Here is a 27244-nt window from a genome sequence, read left to right as displayed (position 1 = left end):
ATTAGGCAAGCAGGATTTGAAACTAAATGTCAGCTTTCCCACAGCAAAACTTTTTTCTTATCTTTCCTCAAATGGACAAACTCAGAAAGGAAGCAACTAGTCAGTGCCATCTATACAGTCTTAGTTTTCTGGAATATCAAAGGTCCTTGCTGGCTTTCTTACCTGGTGCAACTTCTCTTGTACTGCTGGGATCTGTGTGAGGAGCTCTGTCCACTGGGTTTCGATGTGGGACAATCCTGCACGCAATGCAGCTGTATCTACTTTCTTAAGCCTGAGGAGTTGGTTCCCAGTACTCAGGACAGAAGATTTCTGCGATGATTTAGTATCCACTTCTTTTGAAAACTCCTGTAAGCAGAAGCATTTTTTGTGGAAATAATTAAGTACTTTTTAATTTTACTTAGTGTTTTAGAACCCCCAAAAGCTAAGAATGTCTTCCATTCCCTTTAAAATATCTACTTTCTATTAGCATTCACCAGCTATACTTCAGAGTAAGTTAGAACAAAAACTATGTTTGGTCATAAAGCCATTTTCTGTTTTCAGAATCCTCAAGATTTACAATCCTTGCATACAGCAAAGAAGTGCTAATGTGCACACATGCCAGTGGAAGAACAGCTTACCTACATACTCATCAATGGTAAGAAGAAGTATAACCATTCTATTAATCAACTGTTTAATTGTAATTGGAGAGAAATACATGTCCCAGGCTCACAAACAACTTACCAAGAAGGAGTTCAGGTGGTCTCGGACTGTTTCGAGTTCCTGAGGAACAGTCAAAGACTGCTGGCTCCAAAACTCAAGTCGCTCCTTTGCAGATTGCAACCACTGTGTCAATTCATTTGATTCACTCTGATACCTGGCAAGATGTTTAAACAAGACTGAAACAGTCACTGCCACCTCTTGCCTCCAACCGAGCAGACTTTCCTCCACGTGTTAGAGGAAGATACTGAATGCCAGATTCGAAATTTTATTTTTATCAAATTTCAGAAAAACGTAATTTAATTTTACAGACAGGCATGGTATCAGGAAGCTCCTATTTTAGCCACTATGCTCACAATTTCCAATAGTGCCTGAGTTTTGCCTTTAGAAAAAATTTAATGAAGTAAACAGGTCCCAAGCCTTTTTGGACAAGCTTCAATCCCACCCAATGCACATAAACAGACTTTTCTCTTCCATTAGAAGGCTCAGTCTTCCTAAATCTTTACAAAAAAGTATCTCAGAGCAGAAATGAATTTTTTTTCAGAAACCATCTTCATATCATTTCACATGCCAAGCAACTAATGAGTTACCAAGAATATGAGTTTCCATACATTAGCCAGGGATTCATAGGCAAAGCTTTTTACCTACTAGATAATTAATTACAAAAGTAGCATATGAACGTTAGTAAGGTACCAAAAGCTCCCTTCCATATATGCAGTGACACAGACAAGAACCCAGAAGTTGCAACGCATCCACTAAAACATGCAGAGGCAACTCACATCACTCAGTGAAGCACACAACTTTTCTTATACACCTGTACGCACATGGGGCTTCTGAATTAATCATCTAAGAAAGCATTTTCAGATTTCCTTGCACCAGCTTTTATCTGCTACATCATTTATTACAAATGAGAGAGTATGAGTATGTTCTATGGAAAAGAAGAGCAGTCAAACTATGACGTACATCTCAAAGTACTTTCTTTTAAATGTTGAATCAAATATGTCTGGGTCCAGAATGGCTTTGACTGAAAAGCACAGGTGAATAACTTTGTATTTACCATTACATCAGCATTACCTTGTCCAGTGCTTCAGTATTGTCTCCAGCCTGTGAAGCTCCTTGGTGACTTTGCTGGTGTTACTTAACCAGAGTTCTCCTAGTTGGTTTAGCTGACCTTCGAGTTCTGAGCAGCTAACAGAAAAAAGGAGCCTTTTCCCATCATCTAGCACTTGGTATAATTTAGGCTGGTATTCAGTCAGGTTGGATCTCAGATGCTGTAATGACAGAGGACATGGTTAGATAACTGCAGGTCTCTGTTACCACACTTTCTCAACATTTCGTTTCCTTTTACTGCAATTTGTTGCATATGCAATGTCACCACAGAACATCAATTTTTTCTCTGCTCCAGCTCTAGCTCTCCCCAAGAACCATCATGCAGGTAATCTGCTCAAAAGCTGAACAAGTTGTCACAAACCCAGTCATGTCAATATGTCCATTGGTTCCTCCTTATGATGAACTCCTTCTTTGTGTAGATCCTCTAAACTTGAAAAGAATCTTTGTGGGGCAATATCCTTTCCAATAGAAATTGATTAAAATACTGGAACTTTACCACCTGCTGAAAACCTACCATCTACTGCAATGAATGTTAAGATATCCAATATAAATTATTATAAATTATTATAAATTATTATAAGTTATTATAAATTATTATAAATTATTAACAGTAGTTCCCTCTTCAGCCCTTCCAATGCCCATATTCAGATCTCTGGATATCTCACTCTTCTACTGATTTACCCTCCTGCTCTTCATGGCAACAAAACAGAAGATCACCCCATCCATCCAAATCCCTGAACACAGAGACCAATTTTTATTGCACAAGAAAGCAAAAAAAGATCATGAGAAAGGAAAGGTTGTTAATACTATTACCCAAAAGGAGATAGATTAAATTTAAATGAAGACTTGTGGATGGCTACAGAATTTGTATATGTGGGCAAATATACCTGTTGAATTCCACTATCATTACCCAAAGAGTATGGATTTTAAAAACATCTGTACATTGGTATAAGTTTGACTGTAAAATGTACATGCATTCCCATTTTTCAGTTCTGATGAAAGTAATCTGAATATAAAAGGCTCAAACGACCAATCTTATAGTGAGTACATGAACTTTCTATCACTCTCATTTCCTCCTTCACAAAAACAGTTTTTAATAGATTTTAAAAAATTACCTTTATATGTTTGTGAGTCTGTGTATTTACACATAACATATATCCAAAAAAATTCCTAGACAGAGGCTTAAAAAATTCTAAGATAATAATAAATTTATTATGATGGATTTTAAAGCTAAATGTGGCCAGTTAATAAAATCTACAACATAACAGAATACAAGAATCTAGATTTGAACAACGTAGTTTATGTAACTGAAAAGAAAAATAAGAGAAGAAAACTAATTTAGGGTCAGGACAAACACAAACGATGCCTAGCATCAAGCAAAACCAAAACAACCACACAACAGTTTGCTTAAATTGTCCTCATACCATATGAAAAGCAGAAAGCTGTCTGGTAAAATAACCAAAACAATAACAACACAAAGTCAATTTTCAAGAAAAATTTGACAGACATTTTTCTGTAAAACAAAAAAGAGAATGAAAAAACCCCAACTAAGTATGAGGAGACAAAAATAAAACACTAGACCAAAGAAACAGGATGTGGTAGAAAAACTGTATTTAAAGTACTGGTTGCATTTGGGGAGGAAGGAAGTTTGAGGAACCACAGGCTGTTCAGCCTCACCTGGCTCTCTGGAAAGATCATGGAGCACATCCTACTGGATTCCATTTTCAGTGACAAAAAGGACCAAGAGGCGACCAGGAATACTTAGCTTAATACTCACTAACAGCCTTTTATAACAAAATTACTGTTTCTGTGGATCAGACTGACTTCAGCATGGCCTTTGATACCATCTCCCACTGAACCCTCCTCCAACAGCAGAGAGAGCTCAGGCTGGATAAATAGACTGTTTGGTGGGCTGAAAATGAGCTGCATTACCAGTCTCAATGCTAGTGATCAAAGCATCATGATGCCTGGCTGGCAGGTTGCAATGGGCAGAGTACTCCAGAGATTACTGATATTTTAACCCAAACAACTTCAACATCTTAATGGCATGGATCATGGCAGACAGCATTCCCTCAGTAAATCTGTGGACGACACTAATGTAGGGAGAGTGGTTGGGACAAAAAATGGCAGACTGATTCCAGAGACCCTTTACTAAACTTGAGGCTGGAGACAGCAGAAACCTTGGAAGGCTGAAGAAATGCAACATCTGTACCTTGGGCTGACCAGCTGCGTATCTCAGTACAGGTCAGGAAGAAAACTGGTTGTGTATTTAACCTGGCAGCTTATCAGGCAAGCCACAGCACAGGCCTATAATAGAACTGTGAAAACCAGATTAACTTATTTCATTATCCTCATCTAGGTGGTGCTGATGAGGCCAAATCTACTCCATCAGACTGTGCTCTGCCCCCTCTCTCACTGAGCTGAGGAAGAAGGAAGTAGTCAGGTGTAGAACTGAGTTATTTAGGGTCTTAGAGCATATATCCTTCACTAAGAGGCTGTGGGAAACATGCTTGCTTTAGATTGACAAACAGGAGGCCAAAGGCCAGTCTAACAAAGATTTACAGCTGTTTGTGTTAAAATTAAAAAGATGATAGAGGTAAATTCTCCTCAGTAGTGCCACACAATATAAAAAGGACAATGGTGACAAGCTGAAAGTTGATGTTACTGACTGGACAGTACAGAAAACCTTTTATAGTAAGTCTTGGTGCAGGACTGCAACTGCTCCCCTGGTGAGCTGTGGGATCTTCTACTTTTGAGGTTTCCAAAGCTGTTGCTGATCCAGCCTGTGACAACTGTAATGCTTCCAGTGGGAGGCTGGACTAGATGACTGTCAGAGATCCCTTCAACCCCTCTTTTCTGCAGAGAATGTCTACAAAGCACCAACCTGAAAAAGTGTAATCCGGTCTGTAAGCCTGTCCTCTGTCTCTTCTACCAACCCAACAATGGGGATGCTTCCTTCAACAGACTCCAGCTGTCTGGTGAGTTCCTGGTAATCTTCATCCAGATGCATCCAGGTCTACAAGCACAAATTATCCATGTATATGGTGAAACTGGGTATCTAGAAATCTTATTACTTTTTTTTTTTTAATTTGAAGTCCTACAGCTAGCTATGTGGTTGTGAAAGTACAGAAATAACAGTACAAATGTCCAGTGGACCTGTAAAAAGACATCATCCCTATGCCAAGCTCAACTTTTGGTAACAACACATGGATAAAACTGTCATGCTCTCCTTAACCAGATAAAGCTAAGCAGCTCTTCACACTTAGAGGAACAGAACTTGTGCCACCTGAAGGTCACAACAGTTAAACAGAAAAACTGCATGTAGTCTATCAGTGCTTTGTGTGTATGACAAAATGGACATCAATTCTGTCCAAGCACAGGAAATCAGCATTATAGAATATGGTGGTGGCTGATCAGAATGGAAGTATAGAAAAGGCCACAGAAATTCTCACCTCTAGAATGTATTCCAGCTCCACACCTCGTTTATGAGCCAGCTTTAATACAGCTGAAGCTCGTGTCGTTATCTCTGAATGCGACTGAGTTTCCTTCAAGAGGGCAAGGCTACTCATTTTTCTAAAAAGTGTTTCTGTCAGGATCATGTGAGACTCCAATCCTTGAAAATATTCCTGAAAAATTCAGATGTGAGGGAGGGGGAGAATAGAAAAAAGAAGGTGCAATTATTACTTAATTCATTATCACTAAAAGAACATTTTAAGACATAAGCAGTACAATCAAGTATCTACATAGAATTAGGTAAACCTTTCACTTCACAACATTTCATGAAATCCAACATAATTTAAAGAGGACAATGGCCTATTCAAAGAAAGGAGTCAGTCATTCTTTCCACACAAATTCCATCCTGACCCTCATTCCATAAACAAAAGCAGCTTAAATCAGATAAACAACCCCAAAAATTTCTGCCTAATGAAAATGTGGAAAATACTTGTCCTATTTGTGGGTGCTATTACCAAATGTAAATTTCTGTTGAAAATAAATGGAGTGGTGGATGAAATGGCTAGGTAGCATGACAGGACAATACCAGGAACTTGTTATTAGAATAATGAAGAACATGCAATCTATCTGGGTTCACCTTCAACAAAGCATTTGAAACTCAGTCTGTCAGAGCAGTTCACTGGCTCCAATTTAAAATACAGCCTGGCCCACTGTTCTGAAAAGCTCCTGAACTTTTAGGACCAGAAGGTTAGCAATTTACTTTTCATAAGTGTCCTGATTTCAGCTGGGATAGAGTTAATTTTCTTCTTAGTAGCTGGTACAGCAAAGTGTTTTGGCTTTACTAGGGGAATAATGTTGATGACACACTGATGTTCTGTTTGCTGCTGAGTAGTGTTTACTCCAAGTCAAGGGCTTTTCAGCTTCCCTTGCTCTGCCAGTGAGGAGGTGCATGAGGAGCCTGGAGGGACCATGGTCAGGACAGCTGACCTGAACAGGCCAAAGGGATATTCCATACAATAGAGCATTATGTTCAGTATATATTCTTGGGGGAGCTGTCCGGAAGCTGCTGATTTCTTCTTGGGGAGAGGCTGGCTATTGGTCAGGAGGTGGTGAACAACTGCACTGTACATCATTTATTTATTTCTCTTGTGTTTATTTCTCTCTCTCCATTACAGTTATATTGACTATTGCAATTATTTTTATTATTAGTGCTATTACTATTAGTATTCATCTCTCAATCCACAGTGCTTACCATTTCTTTCTGATTCTCCTTCTCCTCAATGAAGGAACACATAAGGAGGAAGCAGCTGTGTGGTTCTTAGTTTCCCACTGGGGCTCAAGCATGACAACAAGCTTACAGTCATTACTAGTCCTGAAAAACGTCCCGATTTCTTACCTTATGTTTTTCAAGCAGTGACAGAACCTCTTCCTTGGAAGAAACAATCATTTTCTGGTCACCAGCCATTTTTTCTTGGCCTGTTTCTACCAGGTCAGCCAGGTCCTGCAAAGCCCGCTCATACTGCCTCTTCAGAGCCATATTCTGATTCAGATCACTCCGCCTGGATCCAATGATCATCAGCAGCTCATCATACTTATCCTGGGGGGCAAAGGGCACCAATGGTGATTCTTGTTTCACACCTTATAGGTCTTCCTAGAAGCAACCTTACAGGCCCTGTTCTTTCAGAATATGATTTATTTCGAGATCAAAAAGAGTTTGCAGATATACTGACTTCATTGATAAATTAACTCACCATTTAAAGACAGAAAAAATAAGCAAGACCTGCAACTCTTTAAAGTACATGCATTTGGGGGAAAAAATAGCAGAATTCCAAAGGCTTATGTAAGTAGCAAAGATTTGGCTTAATGCATCAAAAAGCAGTGACTACCGTGCAATGCAGACGCTGTACTCATTTTACTTTTTATATTGCAGAGAACTGCAGGGATTCCACCATGGATACAGACCACAGGCATTTCAAAGTCAGGTTTGCTTCCTTCTCCTTCCCCAGAATCTTAATGGTAGCAAGCAAGATACATACAACTTACTGTAAAAACCAAAATAAGCCCATACTTTTGATCTATATAAGACATTCCAACAACCAAAATATCTCTACGATCATCCAGTGCTACAACAAAGTGCCCACCCTCAGACTGCAGCTGGCTCTCCTAGCCTTAAACAGAATTTTGTGAGAAGCAAACTGTCAGAAAAAGCCAAAGAAAGGCTTTTCTAAAAACTGAAATGAAAGAGAAGGAGAACAAAATGGCACATAAACCGAGAGGAAAAAAAAAAGAAAAAAAACACCAAACAAATCAGGAGGAGGCGCTAAGGCCAAAAGGATAGAGAATTGGGCAAAAGACACATTTCTTAGTGATTTATTTCTTAGTCATTCATTTTTAGCTGATATCACTATCTAGTTGGCTTATTAAGTTTATGGTCCAGTTTCAGCTGTTTTATTTGCTTCCAATTGATTATTATTATGCTATTGTAAATGGTAAAAATTCATTCATAAACCTTCTCCTTGATATTTCCTCAAATATCCCCTGCATCAGCCAAACTGCTCAAAAAGGACTTTCAACATGTTTACAGAAGTTGTGGATCAATTGCCCACATGTATTGACATGAGAGGTGTTCTTGCAAAAGCAGAGCATATCCAGTTTCAGGTCTCACTGCACTCTCTGTCCTCCTTTACCACCTTCCTTCTTTGAATGACAGATGTGAGACAGTACTAAACCACAGATCATGAGACTCTGGTGAGAACAGGGATGAACCTTCAGCAGACAAATTTATGTTTACATACTTAGTGTCATCTGTGTGAAAAGGGAGTGGATGAGAGCTGACAGAAAACATGGTTTTGTAGATTTTTACAATTAATATTGCTAATATCAGAGATGTTAGAAAATCTGAAGAGAAGCAAATTTTAAAACTAGGTGAACCAGAGAGAACATAATCTTTTATACATACTGAAATGCCTTAAAATTCCATTTCCTAAACTGCTTGATGAACAATAAAAAGAAGCATTCCTTTGATATCACAGATGAGAAACATGATAGGATGGACAGGTCTAGGATGGAACTAATGAACCATACCTGGATCTTAGACAGCTCTTGTACAGAAGGTTGGTCAATTTGTAGCTTGTCTATACGCTTCTTTAATTCATTGATTCCAGCATCTAGTTCCTTTAAACCCTCTTCTGCCTCCAGTATGACCTGTATATGAAAATGACATTGCTTAGTTTTAAGTTTCAACAGTAGTGTAGCTTGCCTATGATCAGATTTTTTTCTGCTAAGTACTAATGACATCTTCAATGCACTGCAATTGTAAAGGATGCTATGAAGGAAATGTACTAACTAAAAGTGGGGAGAGCCCAGTTTTTTTCTTAAAGTTAAATAAGCATATCATTATTACTTTATAATAACAAGCTGCTTTAGTATCATATAAAATACTATGCTTAGTATTTTTTACACCAAACATAGCTATGAATTTCCATGTTTTTAATTATACAGTAGGGGCCCAAAATAATTTTTTTTAATGTAACAATGTATTTTTTTTTATTAACAGTCATTCCTGTCATCTCTGAGCACCAAGCAAACAATCATCACAGCAGAACCCACATATGAATGCAAAGTGCTCTGTGTAGTTCCCTTTCAAGCATGGGATGGGGCTAAAATTACTTGTACCTCCCCTTTTGCACTTGGAAAACTACAACTTAAGAACATAGATTGGTATCTGCAAGTGTCTGAAGGTGATGAGTTTTTCCAGTGGAAGCTACAAGCTTCCTTAGGTGTCTGCTGCAGATTATAACAAAATTAAAAGCGTGAGGTAGATTCCTGTACTTAAAGTCCTTTGTTGAGACCCTTTCTGGAAGCTTGCTATCCAAATATTTTAAAATATGTATGTGAAGTAGAACTCCTGCCTTTCAGCAGCATGGAGTTTGCACAATACAGTCACTAAACTTCCACTTCATGCAACTGAAGTCACCAGGCTGATTAAAAGTCTTACTTCTACCTTCCTAATTACATATTGAACAAGCAGCAATGCTTTTAACTTTGAATGTTTTATCAGCCAAAGGAGATTTTCTGCAACAAATAATTTCACTTGCTTTTGCTGACACATTGTTTTCCTAGCTGGTTAAATTAATAATACTGGAAATATATTTCTGCCAATGCTTGGCATCACAAAAGATAGAAAATAAAGACATAGTGTGACCTCTCTTTTTCATACAGGAGTTGTAAACTCCTTCAAAATTTGAATGTCATGTATATAAAGTCCCGTATTTCTGTTTAACTGAAGGGTAAGTCTCTTCCACTTAGCCACCTGCTGGCACCAGACGTCACTAACAAGAAATATCTATAAGAAGTACACCTTAGCATACTCCATTCATTTTTCTCATTGGCAAAACAGAAACAAGAAAACAGGATACACTTTTTCATATAAATAATTAATTATTCTTCAGGCCATTCCTGATAAAGAAATAATAATTACTGCCTAAATTAAAACGAGTTTCATTAAAGACATTGCTATAAACCAGTGAGCGGCAAAGTGCCTTTGGTTCTTAATAGAGTTTAATAGTCAAACAATTTAGCAAAACTCTGGACTGTTTTGTTTATTGAAGTTTTCTCTTTTCAAATACAGCCCAGTATAAACATAACTAGGTACTAGGTCAGCTGGGAGATGAGAGAGACACTTTTGCTAGGTTTTTTTTTTGTTGTGACTTTTCATTTTATTTACTTTTAAATATGTGTACTACACTCTTGGACATTTTCCTATACTTAATGCGAACACGTATGTTCTCCCATTTAAAGGAACTGTTCTCTAGAATCCATTTATACTTTGGATAAAAACTTTACCTCTTCCCCTCTCCCCAAGTGACAGATATGTGGTAGTACCTGCATTTGTTCTGTTTCTGGTCTGTCAGCTGCCTCTGCTAATTTCTGTAGAAGTAAGTATTTGTTATCAGCCACCGATGTAAACATGAGCTTCAGATCATTCTGCAGGAGACAAAACCAACAAATTACAGCCAATTGCAGCATAAAACAACTGAAAAATATTCCATGCTTCAAAAAGATTAAAGCATTAAACATTACATGGTAACACTACAGCATCAAAATGATTCAAAAACCATCATAATTAGCCAATGCAAAACATTTAATATTGCTGAAAATCCAGCTATGGAGACTAAGAGCTAAAGCAACTCATATTTAAAACATATCCTGTGAATGCACTTCTATTTTTGTCTTCCAATTAAATGATTAATTACCAAGGGGTCATTACCTCCATGTAAAAAACATGAATCTTGTGCAGTTTATTCAACTACATATGATTGTAAGCAAGCTTGGTTTTACTTTTTAAGGCAAGTTGTTTTAAATACAAACTTGAGCTAATATAACACATAAGTAAACAAGACCTCCACACATTACAGGGCTAACCACAAGCTGAAAATTTTAGAATATTTTATCAGAAAAGACACATAAATATTACTTAACAATTTTGCTGAAATACAATCAATCATCTTTTTCTTGCACTCATCTCAACAGAAAATTATCAGCACATTTTTCTGAGACTTTCAGCATTACATAGGAGGTACATTAATGATTTAGTATTTATTTTTACATTCAATAATCATTTTAAATACTGAAAATCTCTAAGAATAATGCAATGAATTCAAATCAACCTTGATGTCATCAGCAAAGAGAAGTCTTTCATTGAAAAATGGGAGATTGCACAGGAAAATTATGGAGTTTGAAAGAAAATCTAGTAGTAACAATCTATGCAAAGATGACCCTAATCTAAAGCCACAAGGAATATTTTTTTTTAATTTATGAGGGTTTTAATTAAAAATAAAACCTACTGACGGGCTTCATATATTAATAACAATGATAATGATAACAATAATAATAATAATAGGAGATAAGGTAGAGACCAAGTAAGATCTGAAAGCTTTTCTCAACTCTGTTCAAAATTTTCTGAGTGCACATTTCTCCACTTATCAGAATTTTTTAATACTTGCACAACACAGACTTCCTTTTATGTAATGCCAGCAGGGGGAGACAGCAAGGAAAGATTATCACTTTACAGTAATTGCATGAGTTGAAGAAGCCTTCTAGTGGAGAGTTTAAATTTTGAGTAATTATTAGGGTATCAAATTTTTCATAAGCTTGAAAAATTTGATTTTTCAATAAAAAACCTGTGACAACCTTGTTCTTTTGATTTGGCATCAAAAATTCACAGCCTTTATATTTTCATTTGACATAGACCTCTGTTAATTTCATCACCTCATACCTTGAATGTGATGATTTGCTGGAGCCGTCCTTTCATCTGGTGGCATCTCTGGTTTACCACTGTCTCCAGTAAGGTCAGTCTTCTCAAGAGACAATCCAAAGTGTTTTCTATAATAACCCTCTTATCACTACTGTCAGGAAATACCTGAGCAAACAAATTCTTGTTCTTATCCACTTCTTCTGTTATATCTTTGATTTCTTTGGCAAGATTCTAATTTTGTGGAAAAACAGAAGTGACAATCAGACATTCTGGAAAGCAGGGAAACATTGCCATAACCATAGTCAATTTTGCAATGATGCAGTGATTTTTTTTTTACATTGCTGGTATACATATACTAGAAAAAGATGGAAGTTATATTAATCTCTGATAGTAAAAATATTCCATGCTCCAAGGAAAAACAAGTGCTGGAACAAAATAATGTAAAGGCACAGAAACATCTGGGTTGGATAAAAAGTCATCTAGTCCAATTCTCCTGAAGTAAATATGGACATCTTCAACTAAATCAGGATGCTCAGAGCCATCTCAAGCCTGAATTTGAATGCTTCCAGGGATGGGACATCCATCCTGTCTGGGCAACCTGCTCCAGCATTTCTACACTCTCATTTTGAAAGATTTCTTCCTTGTATCTTGTCTGAATCTATCCTCTTCAGATGAAAACCATTGTTCCTCTGTCCTATTGCCTCTCTCCCCCCACCACCACTCAATTTTTTCCACCTCCCTCACCCCCTAATTAATGTTGATGAACCTGTGCTGTTTCTATATCCTAGAGTATCCCTCCCTCTTTTTCACATAGCTTCAATTTTGATAATGTGGTGTTAGCTAATACTTAGACGTTAAACAGAAGAAAGAGTCCATGCTTTCTGCAACATTCTCTACATGGTCAACTGCAGAATGCTGCAGTTACATAGAGATTAGGTCAGCGACATGTCACTTATCCAGGATTCTAACACTTTTGTTCTAAACACTACTATTGGCAATTAAAAGAAACTCCTACTCATGGATCCCTCACCTCTTGCTTGCAGAGGTAAGTTTCTGTTTCTTCTTCTGGCAACAGAGCTGTAGCAACAAAGACTTGCTCTTCCACCCCATCCAGCCACACAGATGTGGCAGTGACACCATCATACATCTTCTGCTCCAGATGCAGGGTCTCCTCCAGCCGTCCAGCCTGGGCAAAAGGAACCACAGGAATCAGCACAGAAGTACAAGACAGTCTTCCTAACTTCTAATATTTGGGAAAGGCCTGGATTTCCAGATCATACCTGGAGGAGTTTTAACTGTTAATGTGGTTTTGCTGTAGGACAGGTGTAAAGACAATTGAAAATTACCTCAGATGAGACATCTTCAAAGGCCTGATTCAATTCAACCAGTACAGGTGACACTAAGGATTTATCTTCATCCTGTGTCTCCTCCTTATACAAAGGCATTCCATGTATTAGTCTGTTTGGTCTGCTATAAAGCTGCTGAGAGAGAAGCACTAATTAGGATGCATCTACCATATGTAGGGCACAAAATTCAGCTGTACAGACTCTCTGCTGACTGATGCTATCACCTGCTAACGCTCATGGTCCTCCCACAAATGCTCCATGTCATGAATATTTTGCATAAATATTACTCAACAGGAGGTTCACTAGAAATACAGGATAAATGCTTCTAGCCGGAAGTAAAAATTATTAGTTTTTATCAAAAATATTATCAATTACTCTTTAATTAATACAAGGTATTTAGAACTTTGGAAGCTGGTTAATGGAGTGTTATACAAAGAAGAGTGAATTTGGGTCTCTTAACAATAAAATGGAAGATGTCTGTTAATATAGAATTTGGTTTGTCCCCAGTTTAATTGATTAATCCCCATTTCTTCCAGTAGAAATACTGTTCCCCAAATTCCTCACCCACTAAGATCAAGAATTGAATGCAACCAATAAATTCAAACTGAAAATAACAGTTTTCCTCTAAGCTGTTGCCAGAGTACAAATCAATTTCAGAGTGATGATTTGCTACAGAATTATCCTGAGTTAGATAAGTAGATAAACATTTTGTCTGAGCTCTTTCTTCCTTTCCAGTTCATTAACCTGATGGTAGTGCAATTCAAATCACTTTGAACATGAGCAGTGCTGGTGTCAGTATGTAACAGTTTTTAAAGGTGTCACAAAAACAAATTGCTCCATATCTCATGCCTTAACTACAGCACTTTAATGGATCTACATATTGTACCTCTTGTTGTAACAACTACTTTCAAAGAGAAAATGGAAAGAGAAATTTTAAAAAGCTACCAGCTGTTCTTTTTCCAAAGCTTTCTGGAGCAGTCTCTGCTTGGTACTGAATTCCTGGTTTAGGCTTTCCCATTTCCTCTTCATCTGTTCTTCAGATGATGGCTTTTCACCTTCTAAGGTTAATTCCTCAGAAAGTACATCAGGCTTCTCACTGAATATGAAGAAGCATAAAGGTTTAATAAATGCAAAAGTTATAAACATATAAAGTTATAATTTTCCATTAGGAAATTCTACATTTAAATTAAATGCTACTTTTTAAAGCTCTGAATTGTTAATTTTGGTTTTGTTTTTCTAAAAATATGACAAAGGTTGGTTTGAACAGCAAGAAGTTTCTTATCTGATGAAATAAAATGTATTTCGAAAAGACTATATGAAGTTGCAAGTACCCAAAATAAGTAAAAAAATCCCCAAACCAGACTGAATATATACTACATTGAAATGTAACCTATAAAAAAAAGTTTTAGTTCAAAGCATGAATTAAAATAAATATTTTATCTGACTCCTTCCTCACCTCTTTTCTCAAAATGACAGACATAGTTTAATGAAGGACAAGCATATGAGTTTAACTTTGGTAAACAGTTAATCACAGTCAGAATTTTCTATTTGGTGGTTTATTTGTGGGGGTTTTTTTCCTATGGTACAGCATCACTTGATCATCACAAGAAGTAAGCCTCAAACATAAGGAGACTGGTTAAGTACTTTCTGGCATTAAAATTAAGGCTTCAAAAGGAAAAATACTTGCTAATTGCAGGAAAAATAAATTTAAGCAATGAGTATCTCATCTGGGAAGGTCTGGTTACAATGGCAGATGCCAATGTTTGAGGTAGATGTGATTCACACACCAGTGCTGGTCCATAAAGTTACAGTAACTGATCCACTGCTTGTCTAATGAGTCTTGCTAGTCTTTAATTTTAGTATGATTCCGGCTAATAAGAATAAAGGGCATTTCTAAATGCTGAAGGTGATCTATTCTCACAAAACAGTTTGTGTAACTGTATTATCAGACCGCTGAATTATAAACCAGAACTCCAACAGCCAAGGTGCTGTATAAAAATGATAAAACAAAAATTAGAGGACTATGAGCAGAAGAGGGATGTAAGCATAGGGAAGACAAAGTATAGCCATAGAAATTTACTTTTTGGAACAACACATGAAAGCACACCTTATGGACAGCCCTTCAGTAGAGCTTTGCTGCGTTAGGATCTCTCCTCCCCGGCACGCTACTGACCGAAGCAGATTCTTCTGCTCTTCTAGCTCCTGTTCCAGCTCCTAGCACAGAAAGTTACACAAAACAGAACAAATCTCAAACACACTGGTTTTGCCTTCGAAGGATATGTCTACCTTGTTTAACTGTCATGCAAAGTTATCTGAGCTGCTTCTGAAATGGCTTGCTTGAACACCAAAAGAAGTTCAAAATCTCCAGCCAGGGACACATCAAAATTGGGTTCATAAACTGGATTATTGAACTAATTAACTGATACAATGCATTTTATGGAACCCACCCTAGTGAGAACATCTTCAAATCATTCAACACAATATATAATGTAATACATGTATCTTTACTTGTATGAAGACAAAGTTATTATTTTGAGTATTATCATCTCTCCTTAGAGTAATTTAAAGGGATGATTCAATTTTATTCTGCTGATGGACAAATTTTATTCTACTGATTATGTGAATTGACCATAGTCACCTAGGAAGTCTAGCCTGCCTGTTGCAGATATAAGACAGGGAACTCAGATGCATCATTACCAGAACAGTGAGTATGAAACAGTGTAAAAATTAATATTTCAGTGAAAATATTAACAAGAGAGGCTCAGCTATAGCATTAAATGCAATCTAAAGATGGGAGTAAAAGAAAGGCAGAACACCAACTTTCTGCTGCTGCAGGGTACTCTGCTGCTGCTGTGAGCGAGTAGTTCTTGCTTGTGCCAGCCATTCTTGAACACTGGGGCTTTGTGAGGAAACAAAGTCCAGATCACTCTCCTCCTTTTCTTGTAAAGATCCCTGCTTTAAGAAAGAGACATTAAGATTCAAAAAAATCTCCTACATTGTTAGAGAACAGGCAGGTTCAGTTCATCTACAGAAAACCTCTCAAGCTGCTGGCCCATGTAAATTCTGAAGTGAGCAATGACTTTAGATTTCTGACTTTTACTGGTTTTTGGTTACTAGCAAGAAAAGCATCCCTAGAAATGTAAAAATAAACATGCACTTAGCAGAATCAGAGACCATAGGTCAGAGACCTTGGACTGATGTGTTTCTAAAGACTGTTCTGCTTCTAAAAACCAGCCTTCATCTGCAAAGGATGGTGCAGCTTTATCTGGCAATGTAGGAATTCAGTGGCTTGTTTCTGCCAGGATTTTTATCTAATTAAAGCAATTTTTAAAATCTAATTGAAAAGGAGAAAATTCTGGTTGCCATTCTGGTCAATATTGATTTATCAGTAAGTACATAACTCTATGTTCGGCAGAAACACACTGGGTAAACAGCAGATGACATGATATGAACAGCAGAGAAAGTAAGAGAGAGCAAACCACAGAATGTTAGAACAGCACAGCAAAAGCAACAGTTCCTTCTATTCATATTTCTACCATGTTTCTCCAACATGAGTGATTAGAAAGGCTTTCTGTGTAAGCAATGCAAAAAAGAACAAATGCCTCAATAGCTCAAAAAATGTTTTATCAACTTCTTGGCTTCCAAAGTCCATGTTGGCTGAAAGTTTAAATAATTTTAGCAGCCAGTGTATTCAAATGTAGGTATTTCAACATGCTTGGCCTTATGTTAAAGACAGATGTGTAGGTCAGGCTACTTCGATGAACACATCTCTCTGGACTTATTTAATATTATTTGCAGTCATGTGATGATTGTAGAGCTTGCACCTTTTTGGTTTTTTTTGAAAGCTTCAGGATCTAAAGCTGGGGCTTAATACCTCTCCCATTTTGTCTGTATATTTAATTTTTGTAGTATCCCTATTCTACCCATGATTCAGCCTTTATTCTAAATAGATTAAGACTGCCAAATGGTTCAGCAACTCTCCTAACCACAGACACTCTGCCTTCCAGGTGACATTTCTCAAATCAGGCAGGGACCAACATGGCAGAAGGCGGGTGCCTCACCTGGTGCTCTTATGCTAACAACTGAGAGAGGCCTTCGCCACCAGTGACCCTGGCACCAGCCACTGAAACAGCAGAGTTTAGCTAAGCAGTAGAAGGCTAGGGGTAAGATTTTAGTTTTGGGGGATGATGAGTGTACTGAAGTTGAAAGGACTGATTAGAGGATATAAACTGTTAAGAGGTGCAAAACAAAAAAGAAGTACCTGGTGCTGGAAAGAACTATTAGCCCTTGCTTTATGAAATAACTTTGTTTCACTAAGGTTCCAGTTTGCGGGTAAACTCTGATACTTTATTTTGTAGGAACAAGTTTCTAGACAAGCTGAAATTGGAGTGTGAACAATGTTATTACAGAGTGTCAGACTGGGCAAAGAAAATAGTATGTGAGAAGTAAAGAAGATCTGGAATGATAGCTTTTCTATTACAAATTAGGAAACAGACAATGTTTCTGTAAATTGTGGGGGGGGAAATCTGCTTAATTTTATATACGCTAGGGACCATAGTTATTTAACTTGTAAATTTCTTTAGAGAACAGTATCTAGTTCTTCCTTGCATTTGAGTGTGTTGGTTGATTTCAGTTACATTTTGGGTCTCTTTCTCAGGGAAGAGGGCTGAGAAGATACAGTTTTGGAATTATACCAAGACATAATTAATAGTCTCATGGTTCCTGCAATATCAAGGAGTGTAAAAGGGGTTGTGGTATTTGTTGATGCAATGAGGTCTTGCAAATATCCTACTGTACATACTTTTTAGATCAAAAGCATTTGTGAACCAGATTTTATCATTGACAAATTACAGAATGTAAGTTTGAAAAAAACCCTTATGTTTGCATTTACAGGTGCATTTTCATTTGAAGTCTGTCTGAAGGAACTGTATTACATTTCCTTTAAACAGCCAGGGAAATACAAGCTTGAACCTGTCATTCCCAGCTACTGTCCAGTCTAGCACAGAAATAAATGGAAAATCCCTGAAGAAGATTGTGATGAAATTGATCTTTCGAAGGATTTCAGAATTATACAAACTTATATGAGGTACACTTTTTCTTGTGAAACTGGAGTTGTTCCTCCCCTACACACCATTTGCAATAAAAAGTAAAGAAACACTCTCTGTTTTGTTGAGGTTTTTTTACTGCAGAATCTGTTCTACTTTGGTTTTTAAGGAGTCTGTGTTTCATTGCCCCTAAGCCAAAGAATAAACAATAACAGACACAATATTTTGTGTGTTTCAAAGTGCTGCCTTTGGAGACGGCATAGTCTGGAACACTCCTGCTGCAGCATGTTTCTGATTAGTTTCACTACTTTATTTTATGAATAAAGAAGTTGGTCACAAAGTCACCTTTTCTGTATCACTAGTTACATTCATTAACTAAAATCAGAAGACAACTGAAATTGTTCCAAGTCAGAGAATCTCATACTGACTCGTAAAAAGCCTTGTGCACAGGGATAACAGACAGGCTGAAATATGCTTTAAGGAAAATATAGCTCAGTCTTTATAATACTCTTCCAGGGCTACTTGGGAGGTTCCTTCTTTTGGAAGGAGGCTGGTCTGTTACGAGGTTATCAGAACATCTGGAGACATGTAAAAATCTGAGTTTTTTACATGCATGAACAACAGTGCTGTTAGCTTGCAATATTTCTCAAGGTTAATACTGGCATTGGATAGAATTGGGGCATCTGATGCTCTTGGCCTCAGTCCTCAGTGTTTAGAACATGACATTATTGAACTTTTCATCTGAAAAAAAATTGCTCAGTGAAGATTAAAAGATGCTATACTGCCTGTGTCTATTTTCTTACATGATCTGTAAATGAAGTCAAAGAAAGACCTGAAATACCTAAAGAAACTTGCATTTATGCACCATCTTAAATGATTCATATTATACATCTCGAAATTATTTTGTTGTTATTTTAGATTTTAGAAGATCATCCAAAAATCTGTTTTAAGAAGTAAACTAAATCACATCACTGTATTTTAAAATATTTTAAAGTATTTTAAAATTTAGCAAAAAACTCTGTGACACCTTTTCACTTCACAGGTAATATATGAGAACAAAGTATTATGTGCCCACATCGTGTTGGTAACTTTTCATTTGCCTAGTCATGAGGTTTAATAAGCAAGAATAATATTAAAGTTAGTTCATCTTAGAGGCAATAGGAAGAAATACCTGTGTGGGGGGGTCTCCTTTATTTTTTATTTCTCTGTTTTTCTGAAATCATGTGAAGTTTTAAAGCTATGCAGTTGCTTTGGACTAAAAATAGTTCTCAGAACACCAAGTGACTTTTCAAGCTAACGTCTCAGTAGACTTTAATCTGCATTACAAGACAGAAATCTTTGAAGCTTATCATGTTTAATTTGCACAGCAAAGCCAAGAAAAGAAGTAAAAGAAAAGGGGGGGAGGGAGTCACAGCAGAGCAAGAAAATTCAAAACCAGTCAGTCACATTACATGGTTGGGTTTCTTGTATGTATTCGGTTCTCCACATGCTAGTTTGACCTAAAGAATGACCAAAAGCAACTGTTAAATACAATGTATTAGTGGCAATGAGCAGACCAAAGCTGCTAAGAATAGAAACCTAGGGCAAGACTGAGGTTAAATGAATTTTTGCTTATATAATGTTGTAGTTGGTATATTGATGCCACCAAGTATTAGCCATAATTAAAAATGTTCCGTTATGTTATCTGTTCACTGTGTTGTGCACACCATGAAAAAAAAATATTTAGGATCATTCTTTGGTTGGGGAGAGTAATCCTGCCCCAGACCATACACAATCTAAACAGACTGGAAACAGGAATAGACTATATCCAGACCAAGCTAACCATCTATCTATTTTATTTTTGTCCTTTCAGTGAAGATACTGAGGTTAGGATAGCTTTACCATAAAGCTGTGTTAACTTGAAAATTATCAACTAAATTTTTCTAGACAGCTATTTATTTTGGAGCTATAATTCCATTTACTAACTAAAGATGAATAACTCAAACTGAATCAGTGCAACACTTTCACTCGTTTTTCCCAGTTGCAAAAAGTTGCTATGAAATCCCCAAACTCCTGCCCACCATGAGAACAGCTGGAAGGAGCCACTCACCCGAATGTTGATCTGTTTGTCGTGGAGCACCCTCTGCAGCTCCAGAAGGCTGCCCTTCAGTGTTCTGAGCTTCACAGCCAGTTGCTCTGCCTCGTCCTTGGTGTGAGCCTTCCCTTCCATAAGCAAGTTCTCATTGTGCACAGACAGCTCTGACAAGGCTACCACCTTCTGTTCTATTTCAACCAGCATGTTCTGCAGCAGCAAAAACAAAGACCCGAATTCATACATTTTCCAGCACTTGTGATGTTTTCAGGCAAGACCACCTGTGGCCTACCTCACCCGTGTCCAAACTAAGAGAAAGTCAGATTAGCATTGCTTTGCCTTCCAGTCCCATTCAGAGTTCTTTAGAATATGCTTGCAAATGGTTGTATTTGCCATTTCAGCTTGCAACCCTTTTCAAAATAGGAAATTAAAAAGTTACTTGAAACAAATAATTTGTTGTAGAGGAGATGCTCTTTATTTGCATATTAAAGGTAAAGGCTAACAAGCGAGACTGACATCCATTGGTGACAAGAAATGAAGCACGCAGCCAGAGCTACTTCTTTCCTCTTCATTCATTTACACGTAGTCAAGTGCTTCCTACCTCCTCCTATGTGTTGCTCTGGCTGTCTTGATAAGCTTCTCCTGTCACTATTTGCTCTTTCTGATTGGTGCATGACGGACTTAAGGATTTCTGTATAATCCTCTTTAGTCTAAAGAGAGACTTAAAGTGACAAATCTCTGGCATGTTTATTCTCAAAAGCTACTTCCCTGACATTCCATTAATCATTCATGTATTAGAGACATTGTGCATATTTTGATCTCCCAGATTCAATGCTCAAACAAGTCTTGCTCAAAAACCTAGCCTGACATGAAATGCTTTCGTTTCCATAGCAATAGCAACTGTCAAGTATGAATTTAGAAATATTTCTCCTGAAGGAATACGTGCAAAATAAGATGGCCAGAGCTTCTAAAAAGCGGAAAAAATATATATAAACCTTACTGCATTAAAGTTTTGAGAAGCAGCAAAAGAAAAGCAGTATTAACTCTTCCACAAAGTTAACTTTTCTTTTAGAGTTTCCTACAGAGTGTATTAAAAAAACACTGCTTTGTTAAAGTTCATAGGGTTTATCTACATACAACAAAGGGCTCTCGAGGACAGGTAATGAAAGGACTCTTCAGATTAAGCAGACTGAAAATTCCAGTGATGAAGTATTGTCAGTGGAAATTCTTCAGACTTGCAAGAAACTTAACTCTCATTTAGCCTAAAATAATTAAGGTCATCATTCTTTAATAAGAAAAGTTTTCTTTTGTCTGTCTATTGTCTCTTTTGTAATTTTAATTATAATGATCATATAATTCTAAACTATCATTTAAAAATAGAAAACTCCCAATAATTTGACAACCTGGATTTTATGAAGGATCTAAGTCTTGTTAATAAAACTATTTGCAAAAATTCTTATTGCAGCAACATATCCTTCCTTGGTTGTTTTGGTACTCTGAGTAGATTAACCTTCAAGCCATAAAACCATCACATACTGATGATTATCCTTTATTTCTGCATGTATGTAAGGATTTTTCCTGAAGAAAACACAGCACTAGTGCTAGTATGTTCTTCAGCTGGAAAAGGATGTGTAGGAAAGTACACTGCAGGTGTTTTCACACCTGTCAGGTGAGCTGTTCAACAATATCAGGTTGAGGGGAGCAAAAACAGTAATTGAAGGAAATGCAATGCCTTTAAAGCTAAACATAACTACATCTGAAAGATGTGGAACTTCAAATCTTTCTGCAGTCAGGACATTTTGTTTTCTTACTGCTACGTTCACATGGGCTTTCTAAAGTGCTGTTTGCAATCTCTAATTATAAATTAGGAACAAGCTATATTTGGTTTCACAAACCTTTGAGGAAGCTTACTGAACATACAGAAGATGCTAAAGAGCTCAGAAACTTCTCCACAAACATGCTGGCTCATTCAACTCAATAATTGTCTTAATATTTTACCTGACAGTCTACCAGCTGTGCTTCCATGTCCATAGGTTCCTCTGCAGGAAGCAGATTGGTGTCCAGCGTTGCTCGGGTACTGAGTAGCCAGTGGTCAAGCTCATCAGCTTCACACCGGTACCTCTGGAGAGCCTGCTCCTGCCGCTGTTCTTCGAGCTGCTCATTCAGTTTTTCCTAGAGGTACAAATTATATTTTAGTTTTTAGAAGAAATAAATCATAACAGTCACTTCTAAAAAGTTGTTCCTCTCTATTTTGCACAAATCCTATGCAGGATTTCTAAGATATATTAAGACCTATCTCTTAAAAAGTATTATTTCTTTCAATTGATGAGTGTGTTTTTCTGATGACTGAAATTCTGTTTCAGTTCAGCCACTTTATTTCTACTTTCTTCAGTAGAACTCTGCTATTACAGCTTTCTAAAGGTGAGGTCTTTTCTGCCTCCTTTTGCTGCTCTCCTGTGGGTTTCCCCACACATTGATTCCATTTGCTCAATCAGTGCAGCACTGTTTGCTCAGGGAGAAAGATGCACATGAAGAAAAGGAATACACAGAGCTGAGAATGTGTTGCTGGGGAAGGAAAGCAACTTTGCCTTTTTTGGCAGCAGGCTGTTAGTCAGCTTTACTCTCTCAAGAGGGGCACAAGAAGGGTACTTCAAGGACCAAACAAGTATGGGTGGGGCCTTGGTACAGTCACACGGGTAAAGAGAAGCCTAAAGAGCTGTCTACCTTCTCTGGCCTCTCAGAGGATCCCTGAGCCATGGGGAGTGGAAGCTTCACTAGCTTCAATGGCTGCTGATATCACAGCAACACAGATGCCCCAGGTCCATCCATCAGCTCATCCATCCATTGGAAAGACAGGGAGTGACCACCAAGTCTTGCTCACCCTTTAATTTTCCCATATGAATCTGAAAACTGACTGAACAGCTGTGGCCAGAGCACAGTGATCAGTGGCACAAAGTCTAGTGAGTGGACAGTAATGAGCCTCAAAAAATTTGCTAATGACACAAAATGGGAGGAGTGGCTGATAGGCAGAGGGCTATTCTGCCATCTAGGTGGACCCTGAAAGGCTATAAAAATGAGCTGACAGGAAGAAAGGAAAGTGTGAAGCCCTGTATCTGCAGGGGAGCAACCCCCTGCACCAAGTATAGGCTGGAGGCTAAGCAGATGGGAAGTAGCTTGGCAGAAGAGAAAATGGGGTGTCCTGGTGGACTCCAGATTGAACATAACCCAACAATGTGCAAAAGAAAGCCAGTGGTGTCTGGAGCTGCTTTAGGAGTGTTCTCACCAGGATGATGGAGATGATCCTGCCCCTCTACTTAACACCGGTGAGTCTACACCTAGAGTACTGTGTCTAGTTCTATGCTCCCCAATACAAGAGAGACACTGAGTTCTGGAGAGAATAGAGGGGATTTCGTGGATAAAAAAACAAATAGGATGGTCAGAGGATACTTAGTTTTATCAGAAAATGTAAAACCTAAGCATGGTGCAAATATTATGGAACAGGGGGAAAAGATTGAATTCGATCTTGCTGGGATGGAGTTAACTTCATTGCAGCCTGTGCAGCGCTTTGAAGCTGTGCTTAAATCTGTGCTGATAACACAGCAATGTTATGGCTACTGCTGAGCACAGCATAAAGGCTTTCTATCTGCCCCTGACAAAGGCCAATAGGCTGGGGATGGGCAAAAGGCTGGGAGAGGAGATAGCCAGGACAGCGAATCTGAACTGACCAAAGGGACACTCCACGCCAGATGAGATCATGCTCATCAAAAAAAGCCCAGGGAAAGAGAGGGAGAGGCACTGTGGTTATGGTGCTCATCTTCCCAAGAAACACGTGGTGAGCTTTCCAGGAAAGTAGCTAAACATCTGCCTGCTGATTGGGTAGTAGTGAATAAGTTCCTCATTCCCTGCTTGCATGCACAGCTTTTCCTTACCCTATTTAAGCTGTCATTATCTTGATCCATGATTCTTTTTGTCTGCCTTCTATTTTTAACCATCTCAGAAGAGAGGAGTGAGGGTGGATGTTTGGCTGCTAGCAGGGTCAACCTACAACACTTTGTAAGGAAATTCAGATTCAAATGTTCAGGGCAACTTCATCACATGGAGAAGTGTTTGCACAGCTTTTCTGCATGTTCAATTTCAACTTAAAAATTAAAAATTGCTTTTAGAACAATATTAAAGAATAATGATAGTTATTAGAAGTCTTAAATAATCCAGACCTGAAGAGTTCTCAAATGCTAGTTACTTGAATTAGGTCCACAGAAAGAACAATATTACCAGTCCACATCCTCACCAGCAAAATATTTTCATCAATTATTTTACCTTCATTTCTACATTTACTTCCCTGGGGTGTTCTGGAAGATTTTATCTGTGAAATCAGAGCTATGAAGTACACAGGTTAAATTACTGCATGTTGTCCACATATCATATATATTTCCTAGCTAGGATTATTAGGGAATACTTGTGGTATAGTGTCAAAGCATCCTAACCGCAGTTAAGAGTAATATACCACTCATGCTTTATCTTGAAATTATTAGTTAGCATTTCCTAAGCACTACCAAGATGTTTGTTAGATCTTGTATGGGGTGCAAGCTATAAACAGCAAGATCCCCTATTCTACTTCCAACCCTTCATTTCAAATTAAAAGCTATTTTTGTTCTGGGAAGGAAAAGCTTAGCACAACTTTGTTATTTTAAAACTAAAAAAGATATTTTCTAATGACCTGTTCACTGTCCTAGGTCAGAACTAAAGCAGCTGAAGCACCCTGAGACTCTCCTGTAATCCAGTGTCTTGGTTTAAACTCAGCTGGTCACTAAGCACCATGCCTTAGATGCACACAGCCAATTCTCACTCTGCTTCTCTGAATCAATTGATGATGGAAAATATGAAGGCAGTAGTTGCTGTGTTTGTGAATTCACTGCTGCAGTTCTTAACAGTACAGTAATAAAGCTGCCCTGAAGTGTTCAAAGTAGCCAAACTGTAACCAGCTTTAGCATGATTGCATGTTTTCACCTGTATAACATAGGCAGCAACACTCCTATTTGTAAAGAGCTTGTAAAAATCCCCTTAGTATTAAAGAATTTTTAGTAAAGTTGGTAGGCAAAGAAATAAAAGGGTGCATCCTCCATGGAAATCACTGGGAAGATGAGAGTAGACAACAATGCAAAGATTTGGAAGAGGAGCTGTTTGTTGTTTAAGCTTACCTCTTCTCTTGTCTAGCAGCCTGGAGAGGTGATTCCTCAAAAGTATATTGTAGACAATGTAATTTTTAATATCTGCGTTTCATTTATGTGCACACACACACAAATATATATATATATATACACACACACATCTATATGTGTGTGTGTGAATGTGTGCATATATATCTCCATATGGCTATATATGAAGCCAGAAGAAACTTAGAACATATATAATATTTGTGTGTTCCAAGTTCTTGCTGGCTGCTCATCACTTAGCAATAAGATGAGGGGCTCACTAAAAAAAGAATGATTATTTATTACTGAAAGGAATTGTGAGAAATAAGCAAAACTGAAAATTGCTTTTTTTTTTTATGTTGACTAAAAATATTGGTGATGTTTTTTCTTGTACCTCTAATAGCTGTCGTTTTCCTGATGCCTTCATTCGAATCGTGGCCATTCGCTCTGCCAAGACTGTGAGGGTGGACTGCAATGCCATTTGATCAGCACCTTCCACATCCAGTGGTTCTGAAACAAGCTCCTGGGCCAACGATGTCTGAAGCTCACTGATTTCTTCTTGCAACATTAAAATCTCATCCATCAAAGCCTATTAAGAAATGAGAGCAGAGAATGCATTTGCTTCACTTACCAACAAGAAGGAAGTATTTCAGGAGACACAGACTAAATATAAAATTCAAGACAACTATCTCGAGGAGCACCAGGAACACAAGAGTAGAGCAGACCATCACTACCAGCATGGCAGAGACGGTATTCCATAAGGACTGAGTCCTGCTTTTAGAGGCTTGAGACAGGATCAGGTATCTGGTTACTTAAATATGCATTTAATTACATATCTTGAATTTCAAGCATATCACAAGGAATTATTTTGGAAATTGGAAATCCATTCTTCCAATAAATTATGTGTAGGGCATTCTAGTATTCACAGTGAAGATGATGAAGAAGTGAGTGAGTGTGTGTTTGGAGAAAAATAAGGGCATGTTTCAGCTTCCAGCCTGAAACTTTCTAACTAGATAAAGAACATCCAGCAATAGATGTAAATATTTAGAGATTTATTCCATGGTACCATCCTTTTAGAGGTATCTTGAAACCTGGTTCATAGGATAAGAATAAGTAGGAACTTATTTTGCACCACGGAATAAATCTCTGAATTCCGACAGATTAGATGGGTTCAAGCTATCAGATAGAAGGCTTAGGTGATTACAACTCAGACCTATATCAGATGCCTTACTTAATAAAGTATGCTCTTATTATTCAGACTTCCCTTGTGAGGGAGTTTTTGATATGTTTTGTTTAACAAGGTGAAAAATGTATTTTGATCAATATATAATGCATCAGCATTGCTTATGATTTTAGTAAATTTGGCAACATTATAAATATTCTTCAGCAATGATGCTGAAGAACAGTATGTATAGCTGTCATTGGACACAGTCTTGGACAAAAGCTTTTGCTGAAAATTTCAACTGGACAAACTCTTATGATCTATTCTATTTCTTTCAAAAAGGCTCCTTATTAAAAGAATCCCCATCACACCACCTTTAGAACAGCAGGAAGTCAGAGAGGCAAGACATACAGTTAACAGAGAAGGTTCAAGCAACAAATGCATGTATTTGAGATATCCAGCCATGAAGAAGGTTACTGTCTAAAAAACAGAACAAAAGATATGCAGGCAATGTGCGCTCTTCCTCTCCTCTTCACATAAAAGATTCTACCTGATGTTCAGCCATCTGGCTCTCTGGGCTTTTGGCTGGTTCCAAACTCTCATTTAGTTTCATTTCAGTGGTCTCCATTTTTGTGGATATAGACTGGAGTGTGTCCTGATATTTTTGTTGACGCTCAAGAGCGTCATAGAGTGTGCGCTGCTTTTCACTGATCTGAAAAAGAATGGGAGGTATAAATTCTGCTATTTAGTCTGCTTCATATGTCTCTAGGCTTAAGACACTAAAGCAAAAACACTTGCAACAAGTTTTCAAGAGTATAAATTACAAAGCAAAACATCCATATTAAAAATATTTATTTGCTTAAAATTTCATCAGTAAAATTCTAGGTTCTGCTGCGTAAAAGAAATAGATATA

The 27244-nt window shown here is 37.6% G+C and overlaps 1 protein-coding gene across 1 annotated transcript in view; it reads right to left on the bottom strand.

Moving 5' to 3' along the window:
• SYNE1 (spectrin repeat containing nuclear envelope protein 1) overlaps positions 1-27244 on the bottom strand; it is a 288590-nt gene that overhangs the window by 61879 nt on the left and 199467 nt on the right. Inside the window, exons 93-111 of the mRNA XM_066546958.1 lie at positions 26882-27043; positions 25564-25758; positions 21976-22149; positions 19996-20187; positions 19358-19405; positions 15682-15816; positions 14969-15075; positions 13807-13957; positions 12862-12993; positions 12546-12701; positions 11537-11746; positions 10144-10245; positions 8344-8463; positions 6656-6856; positions 5259-5432; positions 4691-4822; positions 1771-1967; positions 721-853; positions 163-345 (exon numbers count right to left, since the gene is read on the bottom strand). Of these exons, the coding sequence (XP_066403055.1) occupies positions 163-345; positions 721-853; positions 1771-1967; positions 4691-4822; positions 5259-5432; positions 6656-6856; positions 8344-8463; positions 10144-10245; positions 11537-11746; positions 12546-12701; positions 12862-12993; positions 13807-13957; positions 14969-15075; positions 15682-15816; positions 19358-19405; positions 19996-20187; positions 21976-22149; positions 25564-25758; positions 26882-27043 (2904 nt within the window). The remainder of the gene's footprint in view (positions 1-162; positions 346-720; positions 854-1770; positions 1968-4690; positions 4823-5258; positions 5433-6655; positions 6857-8343; positions 8464-10143; positions 10246-11536; positions 11747-12545; positions 12702-12861; positions 12994-13806; positions 13958-14968; positions 15076-15681; positions 15817-19357; positions 19406-19995; positions 20188-21975; positions 22150-25563; positions 25759-26881; positions 27044-27244) is intronic.

The sequence above is a fragment of the Molothrus aeneus genome, chromosome 3, assembly GCF_037042795.1.
Source record: "Molothrus aeneus isolate 106 chromosome 3, BPBGC_Maene_1.0, whole genome shotgun sequence".
In the NCBI taxonomy this organism is placed as follows: Eukaryota; Metazoa; Chordata; class Aves; order Passeriformes; family Icteridae; genus Molothrus; species Molothrus aeneus.
This window is presented reverse-complemented; position numbering and strand designations above follow the sequence as displayed.